Source organism: Paralichthys olivaceus, chromosome 10 (genome assembly GCF_024713975.1).
Source record: "Paralichthys olivaceus isolate ysfri-2021 chromosome 10, ASM2471397v2, whole genome shotgun sequence".
NCBI classification, from domain to species: domain Eukaryota; kingdom Metazoa; phylum Chordata; class Actinopteri; order Pleuronectiformes; family Paralichthyidae; genus Paralichthys; species Paralichthys olivaceus.
In genome coordinates this window covers 8,637,692-8,652,919 of record NC_091102.1, presented here as the reverse complement: position 1 = coordinate 8,652,919, position 15,228 = coordinate 8,637,692, and the positions used below count along the sequence as shown (strand labels likewise).

The 15,228-nt window shown below is 43.8% G+C and overlaps 1 protein-coding gene across 2 annotated transcripts; it reads left to right on the top strand.

The window, feature by feature from the left end:
• The first annotated feature begins 1,952 nt into the window (after nt 1–1,952).
• On the top strand, nt 1,953–14,825 carry gpr156 (G protein-coupled receptor 156). 2 transcript variants are annotated; one of them, XM_020089656.2, is made up of 10 exons: nt 1,953–2,211; nt 4,561–4,713; nt 8,430–8,557; nt 8,645–8,780; nt 8,872–8,982; nt 9,302–9,427; nt 9,519–9,614; nt 9,950–10,186; nt 11,454–11,612; nt 12,240–14,825. In XM_020089656.2, exons 2-10 carry the CDS (start codon nt 4,597–4,599, stop codon nt 13,554–13,556), a joined length of 2,427 nt encoding a protein of 808 aa, XP_019945215.2. In that variant the 5' UTR covers nt 1,953–2,211; nt 4,561–4,596; the 3' UTR covers nt 13,557–14,825. The 2 variants fall into 2 exon arrangements, with proteins under 2 accessions (XP_019945215.2, XP_069389840.1); XM_069533739.1 differs by lacking the exons at nt 1,953–2,211; nt 4,561–4,713 and adding an exon at nt 7,881–8,194.
• The last annotated feature ends 403 nt before the right edge of the window (nt 14,826–15,228 follow it).

Below are 15,228 nucleotides of genomic sequence, written 5' to 3'. Positions count from 1 at the left end.
TCTGACTGTGTCGTCTGAAACACAACCAAACAGTGGATATTACCCATGATTCCCAGCTTACTGAGCCAGAGTAGTCGCCACTGTAACAAATAAACCAAACTCTGTTTAGAATTCTTCATATTTTAAAAGTTTAAAGTTAAAAGTTTCTTGATACGCGTGAAGTGTTTTTAGCTGTTTGAACATTATGGCGTAATATTTTTAATAGTTGGGTTTCACAAATTTCCTATTTGTTCGTGTGGAAACAACTGCAAGGTGTGAAAATGTCTATGATTCAATTTCTACCGCCAGGTTGAGTAAGAGGTGCAGATGCTTCCATGTCAGGACACAGTGGAGCTTTATTTTGTTGACTTGCAAACAATATGGTCCAGAGAAAAGACAGTGACCATCATTGACACCTGTATTTGTTAATTATAACATGCTAATGTTACACTTGATCCCTGGTAACCTCAGAAGGACGACACGTGTCTCGTTTCGTCCAGACTCAGCTTCTCTTCTTTGACTCCTGCTTTTTGAGTATAAAATATTCACGCTCCTGGAAACCTGAGCGTGGCTGCGGTCCACCTGCTGCTGTGGCACCGTCTTGAACCTGATCTTGGGAGAAACCTGAGAGTGATCGCCACGCGTCAGGTGAAACAGAGACAGTGGCAGTGAATCAGTCCTTCAGAGGGACGACCACATAACTCATTTGATCTTAAACACACAAGAGGAAATGTCTTTTTCTTTTTCTGTAAAAGGTTTCTGAAATCTTTTGTTCTGAGATTAGCTCAGTATAGTTTATCCTCTCTGTTGATCTCATAGTGTGACTGTAATAGTCAGAGTTTCCATTGGCAAAAGATGAGGTCAGTTAAAAGAAACACTTTTGTAAGTAATTGCTTTTTATCTTAATTTAAAGGGGCCATAATATAAACATTTCACTTTTTAGAAAAATATAAATATCCATAGAGCTTGTTTTTTTTAATCCTTTTTGGTATTTTGACCAAAGTATATCACAAATGTTTTAGTAAGACCCCAAGAAACAAATGTGGTGTAAAATGTCTCCTTTAGTCGATCAAAATGTTTTGTGCTGCATCTTCTCATTAAGCATAGTCCAGAGGTAAATGGAAACAATAGGTGCAGATGATGTTAGTAATGAATACACATGCATCAGTGCTGGTTTCACCTGCTCGCCCTTATCCCCTATAAAACAATGCACAATTTGAAACTGAAACCCTCGGATGAAAATAAAACACCATGTTTCTGAAAAAAAAAGAGTTTATCAGCATGTGCACAAAAGTTTGTTTAGACCGGAAGACAAACTGCAGCAGCACAAAGTTTCTCACAACCAAGACACAATTGTGTTGAAGACAATTCTTAAAAAGCAAAGTTTTATAAAATGGAAACTGGGTGAATCTTAACCACATCCTGTGTGTGTGTGTGTGTGTGTGTGTGTGTGTGTGTGTGTGTGTGTGTGTGTGTGTGAATAAGGGGTGAATAAGGTATTTCCCCACGCACTGCTGTCAGTAATGGTGACACTCCCTCATCAGGAATGACCCGGTGTGTATGGCTCACACTGTAAATCTCTGTGATGTCTTAATAACACCTTCATGCTTCTTATTTCTGGCTGAACAGATGCAGCAGAAACTTCTCTGTGCTGCACTGAGGGAAACCACTGGATCATCAGCCTGCAGTTTCTGTCCCATGTCATGCTTTTTGAAAATAGAGATGATGTGTGTTTGTCTTTCCATGAACACAGGTGCTGTTATTCACTGTATTTATTTGCACTGTGCACACAGAGCGTGCCTCCCAGTCCCCCGGGGGCCCCTGCAACATGATGCACCCACACTGTCACAACCTTCCTGCGCTGCATGGTTCACATCACACCCTCATCTGTGGAGGTGAAAAACTTAGGAGGGAAAAAGAGGGAGAGCTCACACACTCACACACGCCCTCCCTCCTCGGACGCACACGCCTCCCTGCGCGCCCAGATGAAAACGCTGGCAGTCTGCTGCTGAGCATTTCCCTGAGTGACAGGACGGAAGGTTTGATGAACGGATCAGTGTGTGGGATTCACTCCAAGTCGACCGTGTCGCTATGGGAACTTTGCAGCAATGTTAGATAACACCCCATCTACTCATCTGTTTTCTACTCACATCAAAACCTGTCTGAGTTTTACTCGATGGAGTCTGGAGCGGGACGAGGCGACGGGATCCACCGCGCGCTTTGGAGACACAGGTTTGCGTTTTAATTTTCTCCTTTAGGAGCTTTATCCTGTTTTCCTTTATGGTTGTTAAATAAGTCACGTTTAACACTTTCACTGTTCACCGACTGCGACTGGATGCAGCGCAGAGTAAACTCATGATCACCTCCATTTACGCAATTTTACGCATTGTTTCCACGATGACTTAAATGATCCATTGGTGCTTTAGAGGCTAAGAGCATACAAGACGTCTAATACTCTAACTATATTCGTAAATGTGATGTTAGTAAAGAACCTGAATCGCCATTTTTTCCATATTCCAATGAACAAAAGTCTATAGAATGTCCATCCATCTATCAATCTAGACAAATAGATAGATAGATAGATAGATAGATAGAGATGGGTGGATGGACTTCCAGAGGGCAATTCTTCTACTTATTATTTATACATATGCATGTTTTTTCCACAAATTATTTTTATACATACACAGACACAGCATTTCTTGCACGGCTCCATTGTGCACCCATGCAGGCTCCTCACCTGAGATCAACCAGTCCATTTCTTCTTATGTAATTTTGACATGTGTGACCAGTCTATAGAACCAACCTGCAGCCTAATCTGGACGTGTGTCGAGCTTGACGTGAGATTTCAGGGTCAGTAAATTGCATTCTAACTCAGCTTAAAGAATAAACTTATAAACGGATTACTGAGTGAGGAGGAATGTTTCAATATTGGCCCCTGAATCGAGCTTTATATCTGGCAGCGGCTGCCTCTCTAATCTTAAAAGAGAAGCTCAGAGATTGACAGGACAATGAAATGCTTTAACTCTTTTTTGCTTAAAATTCTGTTAGAAGTAGTTCAATAAATAGATTTTTTTAAATAGATGCAGCAGGAGGACAAAGGGCCTTCGTTTACAGCTGAAAGCTTTGCTGCACACATGTTAGGCCCGCCCTACATTTAAGTGAAACATCCAAGGCCACAGGTAGCTCAGGTATTACCTGCGGTTTAGGCTTCAGACACTCCTCGTGACTCTTCTGAACTGTCAAAACATGTCCATAAAACCAAACTCAGCCCAGGGACGGGCCCTGTGCTGGTTACTCACACAGTGACCCCTCTAAGGTAGATGTTGGCCGACCTTTCCTGACCTCTGCAGGGTTTCTCTCCTGAGCTGAGATCGATGGATGCAGGAAATGCCTCTCTCTGCCGGCTTTTCCTGCGGGAAGCAGCAGAACTGTGATCTAAATTAGGAAAGTGACGAAAGGACGTGCACAGGAACTCCAGACATTTCCCACACATGCTGCCCAGTGGTCCTCATTGTTCTGTTAACATCATTCGTTTTTGGAAATAGGTCACTCTGCACTAACTCAGACCTACAAGACATTTCAAATCAACTCTTTCCTCATTTCACTGTATTGTTTATTTCCTTATCATGTCCTAATGTGGTTTAGTGTTTTGAGTATAGATTTCCCCCACTTTGTTTAATCTAACTATAACAAAGCCCTCAGGTTATCTTAGTCACTCTACAGACAATGACGTAACACGAGTCCTAATAACACACTACTCACCTAAACACTCACCTGTCTGCCTAATTGCATCGATACAAGGGGTCGCACATTGTCTCAGCGACACGTACCTGAGTCACTGCAGCGTTTTCCCCAGAATCTGTGCTCGTTACAGCTCAGAGCATCAGGTGATACCACGGCACATCATTAAACCTTCAACATGTCAGTGCAGCGCGGCTATAGCCTCATAAAAATGCCTGTGGCAAGAGTGACAAACACTTGTTTGGTTATTCTCTCCGAAGTTTATGAATTCAGTCTCAGATGCCGTAAATAACCAGGATGATTAAACATCATTTGTCCCTGAGTGAAACTGTAAATGATAGCTCTGCTGTATTTCACTTGTGTCTCTGCACAGATGTGTGTAACACAGCGGAGTGTGTGTGAGCAGGTGTTGGCTGCTTTACCTCTGTGGTGACGCAGTGCTTGTGGAAACTGAGGATAAGCGCAAACACACTCACAGGCTTCCTGTTACACAGGCCAAGTCTCGACAGCTTGTTTTGTGGTGGGAAAATCTTTTTAATTAATTAACTTCATTAATCTAGGTTAAATCTGATCTTAATTAGATTTAAATGTTCTTGTCCAGAGTTTATGTGTGCCCCTGTTTCCTTGTTGGTTTAATATAAATGCAGATCAAAACGACATTTATCCTCCCACTGTTTCCCCTCCTGTGACAGCACCACACTGTGGTGAGTACAAGCCCTACAGTCCAGTGACCTATAGATCAGGGAATAGAAGCAGCACTTCACATTAAATGTGTTTCCCTGGTGTCCAGTGTTTTCTGCTCTGCTGCTCAGTGGAGAATTATATGTTTTCTCTCCTCAGGATGTGTGTGTAAAAGTGGACAGACCGGGGCCAGTAATGGAGCCTGAGCTGAACTGCAGCTCCCGCTGTGATTCCCCTCTGTGCTTCATCCACACAGAAGTCAACAGGCAGGAGGGCCTCGACATTCTGCAGAGACTATGCAGCCTCAGCACGGTAATATACCTCCACCAAGGAGACTTTCACCCCTGTCCATTGGTTTGTTTCTTGGGTTGTCAGAAGCATTATGCAAAAACTACTCAACCAATTCCCATAGAACTTTGTGTAATGGGACATGGGCCAAGGAAGAAGTCATTCAGTTTTGGTGCAGGTCTGGACAAAGGAGCAAATGCAGGGAATGTTTTCGCATTATTTAACATTGTGAGATATAGGGCATTTTGGTTTTTACATTTTCACCAGTTTTCCAGGGAATAGTCCATGTTAATTGATTTTAAAAATCAGGCATATTTAGGGGGATTATATCCACAAGTGTGCGCAATTTAGTGCAGCTTGACTTTTCCTGAATTTAAGGCGTCTGTTGGGCCTTTGCGGAGGAATTCTTATTCCTCTCTGTCTCCGATGATTTTGAGATTCAACAAAAGTAGGTCTATAAATATGGTGTGCACATGATGCCTGAGGTATGCAAATACCATGTACACACATCTGGCTGTGTATTTATATACTGTTTATGCACATGCACACTGCTGACATATGTCCAGGTTCATACATGTACACGTTTGCCGACATAGTTCCATAAAATGCAGCTTTGCTGACCAGCAAAATATTTCTGGACTGTCCAAAGGTTAAAGGATAAAAATAAATCCTGTCTGTTAGACATGCAGATATTTCAGTTAAATGCATATTATAGATATTATTTTGACTCTGTAACAAGTCAATCAAGACTTGCAAAGTTATACAGCATTTTTAAACTACTTTTAAAACTTTTTTGTGTCTACTTTTTGTATGTTGGTGAATTGTATCAAGATTAAGTATACAGACTAAAATCAAACACATCAAATGTGTTATTAATCTACTCAAGAGGTCAGTTCAGCTGTCGGGATCTGGAGAGGTTATTGGGAAGGACTATTGCAGCTATGTTTAGTATCGTCACAGTCACTGGTGCCTTTAAGAGAAGAGCGAGTGGCGATCAGCAACATGAGGCCGCGGCACAGGAGCGTGTAAAAGACTTTCCAAATAGAAACGAAAGCAGCAGAGGCGCCATGTCTGGGAACACAAACCCCTCTCTCCTCACTCCTACAACACACAGAAACTAGGTGAGTTATTTCTTTGATTTCATCCATACTTCATGATGATAATTTATGCATGTGTCAGTCTCAAAGTGTAGATGCCATCCTCACCCAAGGGGAAGGGAGCAGTGAGCTGTCTTTGCTTTGTTCTGGAAATGCATTATGAGACAAGATAATTGACTGTTTTATTTGGTTTTAATGTCTGAACAGTCCGTCTTTATTATTGTATGTTTTACCCCACTGACATGAAAAGTGGCGGCTTCAATGAAACATCCCCTGATGAAATTTAACACTGTACATTTGTTACTATTTGTGGAAGCAGGCTGCTCACTAGGAACAACTGTTTTCAACCCTTATAGTACAGTGCAAAGAAAAAAACATACAAGGAATGCAACCAATTCATTCTCTAAAATCGCACCTGCTCTTCTCTCTGGATGTGTTTCCAGATATGGCATCTGCCGGCAGTGTGCTGTCTAAGGAGCAGCTCCTCTGCCCCATCTGTCTGGACCTGTTCGACCAGCCAGTCTCCACTCCCTGCGGGCACAACTTCTGCAGAGACTGTGTACAGGGATACTGGAAGAGCGCAAATGTGTCGCAGTGCCCCATGTGCAAGCAAAAGTTTTCCCGCAAGCCCGAGCTCAAAGTCAACACCTTTATTTCAGAGGTGGCCTCTCAGTTCAAGAAGTCGTTGGAGAAAAAAGACAAAAGTGAAGCCAGCACAGGGGACAGATATTTAGGAAATGTTTCATGTGACGTGTGCATTGGGAAAAGAGTCAAGGCTCAGAAATCCTGCCTGGACTGTTTGGCCTCCTTCTGTGAGACTCATCTGGAGCCTCATCATGTTCTAGGCACCTTCAAAAAACACCGGCTGGTCAATCCCACGATGGACATTCGAGACAGAGTGTGTGAGAAGCACGAGAAACTCCTGGAGCTGTTCTGCAGCACTGACCAGTCGTACGTGTGCCAGCTGTGCATCAAGAAAGACCACAAGGCTCATCACACGGTTCCTATAGCAGACGAGAGCAGAGACAAGAGAGCTCAGATTATGAAGGTAAACCAAGAGGTGGAAGAAAGGATCCACGGTCGACAGCAGAAAATCAGCAAAATGGACGAAACTGTCAGGCTCAGCAAAGGAAACACAGAGAGAGAGATTGAGGAGAGTTTGCAAGTCTTCACCAAACTGCTGCACATTATCCAGAGAGGACAAGCAGAGGTGGTGGACGTGATTGATGCAAAGCAGAGACAAGTGGAAAGCAGGGCTGGTGGACTCATCGCTGAGCTGGAGCAGGAGATCGATGAGCTGAGGCAAAGAAGCACAGAGCTGGATCAGCTCTCACACTCTGATGATGACTTTTACCTTCTCCAGAGCTTTCCAGCTTTTTCCGCACCACTAGCCACCAAAGACCGGTCCGACACTGACGTGGAGAGCACTGTATATGTGGGCACAGTGAGGAGAGCGGTCCGGAGAGTAGTGTGTCAGCTGGAGGAGACCGTCAAGACTGAGGTGAAGAAGCTGTGCGAGGGTGAGTTCCAGCGGGTTCAGCAGTTTGCTGTGGATGTGACTCTGGACGTGGACACGGCCCATCCCAAACTGGTGCTGTCTGAGAACAAGAAACAGGTCCATCACGGCGATGTGGCACTGAGCCTCCCTGACAACCCAGAGAGATTTTACCCCGGTGTTAGTGTTTTGGGGAAGCAGGGTTTCTCCTGTGGCAGGTTCTACTTCGAGGTCCAAGTGAAAGGGAAGACAGAGTGGGATATCGGAGTCGGGCTGGAGTCCGTCAACAGAAAAGGAGGGAGTATGCTCAACCCCGAAGGAGGCTACTGGACCTTGGGGATGAGAAGGGACAAGAGCTACTGGGCCCTCAGCAGCACTCCTGTGTGTGTTCCACTGGTCGAGAAGCCGCAGAGAGTCGGGGTCTACGTGGATGTGGAGTGGGGGCAGGTTTCTTTTTACGATGCAGACTCTGCTTCCCATATTTACTCCTTCACCGGGTACTCCTTCAAAGAGAGACTCTTCCCCTACTTCAACCCGCGGCGTAATCATGGTGGTATTAACTCTGCGCCTCTGATTATCTCGCCTGTCAACGTCTAAAACTTGGCTCGAATTCTATCAGCTCTATTTGTATCAGTACTTCATCTGTGTTTGTTCATTTGTTTGTTTGTGAGCAGGATTGTGCAAAAACAACCAGACAGATCACCAGGAAATTGGTGGAAGGATGTGGCATGGGTCACGGTGGACCCATTGCATTTTGGTGCGGATCTGGATCAGGGGGCGGATTTATTTTTTTCTCTTTCTTAAAAGGGCATTTTCCAACATTCTCGTTGAATTCTCAGTGAATAATTCATGGATCTTGATGGAAAAAGTGGACTGCTGATAATGTGCAGATCCAAATAAAAATGTGGTGGAGGTATGTGCTCAGATTCAAGTTAGCAAATCTGTTGCATGAAGATTGTTTCTCTGTTGGATGTAATAAAGTTTTGGTCACTCAGATGCACCCTGTTCACTCTTTTCTGTTTCTTTTCCACCAAATTGAACGTTTTGAATACTTATGAACACTCGAATGATATGGACGTATAAAAACTAAATGTCCGATATATCAGTTGTGATTCTAAGAGCCCACATGTGCATGTGTGTGTGCACAGCTGGCCGTGGAGCTCCCGAGGCGCACGCTCTCCCCGGTGCTGAGTGCTGTGGTGTGGACGCTGCTCTCCTGTGGCATCCTGCTGGCCTTCTGCTTCCTCCTCTTCACGCTGCGCTTCAAAAACAACAGGTGCAGTGAAAACGGAAAAACACGGAGTATAAAAACTAAAAGAATTCATTAACTGAAGCTGAAATGTGGCATGTATCGTATCCCCAGGATAGTGAAGATGTCCAGTCCAAATCTGAACATCCTGACTCTGTTGGGGAGTCTCCTCACTTACAGCAGTGGCTTCTTATTTGCCGTGGATGAACGCACACACTGGCACGGTGGAGCATCTTCGGCTGTGCTCCAAGTAAGCGCTCACACCACATCAGCCATCGTGCTCCATCATATTGTTGAGTAAAAATCTCAGTCAGGTCTGCAGCGTTGTCTACTACTTACAGGCTCGACTGTGGACCCTGTGTGTCGGCAGTACCCTGGTGTTTGGTCCGATTCTGGGGAAGACGTGGAGACTGTACAGGGTTTTCACCCAGCGACTGCCCGACAAGAGAGTGGTAAGGCTTACTCTTGTTATACTCTTACTCCAACAACCTTTCAGAAGTTTTAACATAGATTTAAATAAAAACTAAAAAAGTTGTAATACTTCAGTTCAGATTAAAGCCATAACGTACAGGCAAAGAGATTTAAATCAATTCTGTCACATGTTTTTTATTATGCAAAGCTGGATCTACTTACACAGTGATTCTTTATTCAATGCATTACAATCAGATACTCACGGTATTTCATGTAAGTGTTGGGAAACACAGAGGTAGCTCTCGATAAAACGAGCTTGATTTTGATACGATCTCTATTCTGTGCTGATTTCTGTCTCAGATCATCCGAGACATCCAGCTGATGGGCATGGTGGCTTTGTTGATCCTGGTGGACCTGCTGCTTCTCACCTTCTGGAACCTCACAGACCCCATCAGGTGCTCACGATCTGTCGCAGCTGTTGTCAAGGTAGAATCGATTGTGATTTTGCGAAGAACTATAAAATACAAATGTAATCAGATTTAAAGTCACTACTAAAGCATGTTATTTTCTGATGTAGGTGGTGGACAGAGACGTTTCCTACACATTGTCACAGATGGACTCTTGCTCTTCTGTGTACTCAGATCTATGGGCTATCATTATTGCTGTTCAGAAGGTAAGTCATCTCTGTCTTAATCACATGCAATCATGAAATATTTGCTTCGAGTTATGATAACTTGATTTAACACGTCCTTTAATGCAAATTTACTTGGTTCAAACTTACAGATCACAAAAACTAATGACATGAACAAGTACAAAACCAATATAGAAACTCAAATCTCGCATTAAATGACTCTTATTTCTGAAATGACAGTGAAATTGAACCAGTGTAATTGTTTGAGGTTCTATGGCCAATTGAAAAGACTACAAACTTGAATGGAGTGCATACCTCCGCCAAGGCCAAACAGTCTCATTCTGAAAAATCCCCTTGTCTCCTTGGTCTTTCCTCAGGGCAGTCTCCTCCTCTATGGCACTTACCTGGCAGGGTTGACCAGCAATGTCAGCCACCCTCCAGTCAACCAGTCTCCCACCATCATAACCGCCGTCACTCTGGTCACCCTCTCTTCAGCTGTGGTCGTCCCTGTGTCCGTCTTCTTGCACGCCTGGCCCAACCTGGTCCACAGCACTGTGGCCGGAGCCATCTTCATCTGCACACTAGCCACTAACTGTATGCTGTTTGTGCCTCAGGTCAGAGGGAAAATAACACAAGATGCACATATAAGATGCATGAGTCTGTTGAGGAAGAAAGAAACTTGATTCATTTAAAAAAGTGTCGTGGGAGGAATATTATTTTTTAGGGGCAACCATCAGACTACTCTGTCTGGGAACAGACAGTAGACAGTTAATCAGACAGACATTGGCAGATACCTGTATGACTTCCACTTCTTGCTCTGACATATCCGGTAAATTCTGTGAGTGACTTTGGTGACCGCACCGCCCTTTTTTAGAAATGCGTGTCTGATTGGCCGTGTCTATCAGAGGAGGGTGATTCACACAGAAAGTGTTTATGAGTCAAAATTACGTAGGCTGCTGCAAACGGATTTACGACTCTCCAAGTTTCTGCCAGTGGGTTTATCTGACATAAAAGGAATGCCTCTTCACTGGAGAGAGGAAGGAAATATCTGAACGATGAGTAAGACGCTCAAACACACCTGGTCAAACGGCCCCATGGCACATGGTCCCGGTAACGTTTAGTTTTGACGCGTGTATTTCTACACGTTACACCCCGAATAGGTCGCTATCGTTTAAGGAGCGGCAATAAAGGAGGTTTTTACCACAGAAGTTCAGCTTTACTTTGGCTGAGCTCCACCTCACACAGTACACACTGAATCTATTACTTGTGCACATCAATTGAGTTAACACAACACATAATTTACACACTAACACCTGAAGCCCATCCTGACTGGGACCAACCCACAGTACTTAATTTTGATTTTGTAAACGACCAATAGAGCAATATAAAAAGAAAACACCCCACGGGTACCACATGTATTAATATCTTTTTCTTTCCCACTATTAGCTCACTTCCAAGAGCGTACAAGGCAGAAAAGGCCACCCCAACAAATAAAAATGAAAGAAAATAGTCCCAACCGCAAGTGGCCCAGTGTTGCTCTGAAGGGAAAACATTTAAAACCTTTTTTTAAAAACCTCAACTGCAACAATAACTTTAAAATACCAGGTATGACAATCCAGCACTGCCTTCAACCCTGCAGGTAAACAGACCTGAAGTACATGAGAGCAATAAATCTCACACAACATAAAACACTGAAAACAGTCTGCTCTGCATGCCAGAATGGAATGAGGTGTGCATCCAAACAACCAGCTCTGCCTCTATAACTCTTACTACTCCTCCTCCCTCCTCTCTTTTTTTATGTCGGTGCCGCCTGTCACATTTAGCTGTAAGTCAGTGTGATGATCTGTGCATTCTTTAACGCCTCCAAAACTTCTTACACAGCTGACCCAGTGGCGGCAGTTTGAGGAGGATCAGAACAACCCGGGTCAGATGGCGAAGTATTTCAGCAGCCCCAGTAAGAGCCAGCCGTCTGTGTACAGCCAGGATGAGATCTACTACCTGCTGGGCGAGAACAACTCCATGAAAAAGCTCCTCAGTGAGGTACTGGAGCAGTGGTTATCTGCTATTTAACAAGGAGGAATTAGAAGATATTAAACTGAATTTCTGTGAGCATGTTGGGGTTTAACAGTATTCCTAGTGGTGTCTGCCATTGGAAAGCATAGTTGGATTTATTGAAGCTTCGTCATACTAGTGGTTTTGCTAATCTGTCCTTCAGTCTCTCCACCACTTTGGTCCCACTCTCGAGGCCCATCGGCATCATCTGACATGCAGAATTTGTAAATAAAGATTACATTGGTCCAGACTGAAATATCAACAGCTACTAGGATTGCCATCAGAACTACTTACTTGTCCTCTGACACCCCCAGTGGGTCAAAATTTGAATTTTTCCAGTGAGTGTCCAAATGCAAAACTACATGCAAAATCAGCTGTACTCCATTGACCTTGGCTGTTCTTTATATTAAGTGCTATTCTTTCAGTAATAGCCATGAGGTCAACTGAAGGAAATGGTGGTAACAATAGAGTCAAAAATAAATTCCATTCATGTTTAATAATATTACGTTTAACACTTCTCACTTGGAACCTTCCACGTTCAGGAAACTGCAAATCTTATTAAGATGTGAACTTATTTTTTACGTCTAAAACTTTTTTTGTGTTTATAATTTGTAGAAAAACGCTGTGATTGACAGCCTCCAGGAGCAGGTGAGCAACGCCAAGGATAAACTATTGCGCCTCATGTCAGCCAGCCAGTCGTGTGAGGACATGGATTCGTCTGCCACCAACCTCAACTCCTCCTCCACTCAGACCACAGAGCTTCAGTCCGACGGCCCCTCTTCTTCTTCTCTACCTCAGAGAGATGCTAAATCTCAACTGTCACCTCCTCACCTCACTGCTGCTGCTGTGTCATCACCTGTTTTTACATTGTCTTCAGAGCGTTCCGCTGCTCCAAACTCCACAAACCCCAAGATGGCTTCCTCCCCGCTGCCTCGTGATGTGTATGCTGGTGAAAACCTATTGAGCGTGTCCCTCCCTGGCTCCACAGACAAAGACACGAGAACAGGGGAAGATCTCAAACAGCCCATGTCCCTCCCGTCCTCTGGATTACCTCGGACAGCAGAGGAGACCGTCAACTTTGTCACATCTCTACAGTACCGTAGAGGGTTAAACCCCTTTCAGGTTGAAACTTCTGACCAAACATCTCAGCTGAGACCGACTGGCTTTGTGAGCAGTGAGCAGTTGCAGGAGATCCTCCAGGAGCTCAGCCTGGACGCGGTCCTGGAAGGCGCACTTCGATCTCCCAGTCAAAAAGCCAGGACCCCCTCTCAGTTACAATTCTCAGAGGACTCTGCATTCTCGCCGCTTTCCCTGCGGACACCACGCTCCCCTTATCCACCCGTTCTCTTCCGTTACCCCAGCATCTCCCCCTATGCGATGAGGAAACGTCGGCCACCATTCAACAATTCCAGGAGAGGTTTGACGCCTCCCTGCTTCTACACAGGATGTGGGAAGATAAAGGAAAAGTGTGAACGCCAACATCCAGGTGGGAACCATGACGAGGCCACTGTGGATGGGACCTTCCACAACAGCGACCTTGGGCTGCAGGAGGCGGAGGAGGAGGAGGCAGAAAGCCATAAAGCGATAAGAAAGTGTCAGAGGGGAGTTTTGAAGTCTCACAGATGTTCAGGGTTGCGCTGCACAGAACACGATCACGCGGCTCCACCAGATGCAGAGGCGGGTGGTGATAATGAGCAGCACCACAGACACATTAGAGACTCCTGTGGGTACTGGGACTCGGACTCCAGCAGCTCAACAGACTACTGTTACTACCATCGTCCGTACTGTGACTCCTGCCTGCAGAGGGGCTCGCTCCTCTCCTCTGACAGCTCCTCGGACTCCTCGGACAGCGAGTACGAAGACTTTACCAGCCTGTACCGCTCCTCGCACCCTGTAGTTTTTAAAGAAGACCTCAAACCAACCTTTGTATGAGCAGGGGTTCATGCAAAGACTCTATTTAATCAAACATATGACATCTACTATGACAGATAATTTGAGTGAATATGTTCTGCCGTTTACTTTTTTAAATATTAATTATGGTATTATTTGTGTATTTCTGCTGTCACATGAAACCTTTACATTCCAAAACTGTGTAAGTCGGACATTTAGCTAAATTTAAGGTTTTCACATGACGGTTATTAGTTATGTTATATTTATTGTAATATTTATTAGTGGTTGTTTTGGAGTACAGAATCATTTTCTGTCTGTTTTATTGTTTCACACTGGCAAATGTGATAATGAAAATGTTGCTCTGCCATTTTGTTGTTTGTATAAGTTTGAAATGCCCTGCGTTGTCTACACAACACAAAACTTGTTGTCACATGCTTCCCATCCACAGCTGGTTCATGAGACACCGCACACTGTCAGAGCAACTGGTGAAAACAGGTCACTGCTAGCATTTTTGTACACTTATTTTCTGGATATCAGTATATTGTCTTTAATCATTCAGATATTCAAATCATCATCGGTTTTCTCAGGCCACACCACTTCATATTCATGCTGCATCTTCTCCTGTTTTAATACGATATATAACAGGAAAGAAGATTAGTTCACCCCAAGGGCAATACTTCAATACTATATAGCACTATATTAAAAAATGTACTGAATAAATAAGACATCAAAGCATGAAAGGACAAACAGAAAGTGTAAAAAATATTGGTGTGTGCAGGCCTTGATTAGTCTGCAGGGAGGACAAAAAGGAGACCCTCTTAATGTCAATCTTAATCATTACCAAAATACTTCCTAAAGACAGATGGAGTTGTTATCATATCTCTCCAGCACCCTCTCCCCATCTTATTTTAAATTTCTCTTTCCTGATGTACCCATCTCTGTATCTCCCTCTCACCCACTATCTCCTCTCTGCATTTGATTCTTTTCTACATCTAATAGGAAAATGTGAGTTCGCCTGAGGAGGTGCTGCTATGAAGGAAAAGCTGCTTCTTGCGTTACTTATGCTCAGCTGCCTGTTTTAAGGCGCTGTTTCTCTCTATTCTGCATGTGAACCATTGAGGGGCAGCCTGGGAGAAATTCCCTTTGATACAGAGCAGAGTATAAATAAACCACACAAAAGACTGACTACCAGCATCTTTCTGGAGAGGAAACGACTTTCCTGCCAAGCCCAGATAAGTGACCTGCATTCTGTCTGAGATCAGGGAAAAGTGGAGGAAATGTAGAATTGTTGAATAAAAATAGTTTCTCATACGTATATTTCTTTCTCCAAGCAAGACAACATCATTCCACACTTATTGCAAAAAGAGAAATAGATGGAGATTAGTTCCAATAGACTTCACCTCAAATGGATTAAGGTCATTAGAGACGCACAAAGGATTTCTAATAAGTCGTCCTTTGTACTGGGTCAAGTTGTAAGTGGTTTTATTTATAGTTAATAAATCATCTGCTAATGCTATGTTGTTCACTTAAAAGCCATTGATATGAACATTTTTGGATGGGAACCAGATTGCGAAAATCTCTCTGGCTGATTTATGCAATGAGCCGTTTAGGATTAGGAGTAAAAGTCTAATATGAGCAATTTAGTAAGCATTTACTCATTGGTCGCCAACATTTATAACAGAGGCAGAAACAGTAAAAGCGACCCCCACCCCCC

Bases quoted from the DNA above. Each gene is read 5' to 3' on its own strand.
- gpr156 (XM_020089656.2), top strand. From the start codon at position 4,597: ATGGAGCCTGAGCTGAACTGCAGCTCCCGCTGTGATTCCCCTCTGTGC. The intron at 9,615-9,949 runs GTAAGTCATCTC...GTCTTTCCTCAG, and splicing joins TCATTATTGCTGTTCAGAAG to GGCAGTCTCCTCCTCTATGG. The intron at 11,613-12,239 runs GTACTGGAGCAG...TATAATTTGTAG, and splicing joins TGAAAAAGCTCCTCAGTGAG to AAAAACGCTGTGATTGACAG.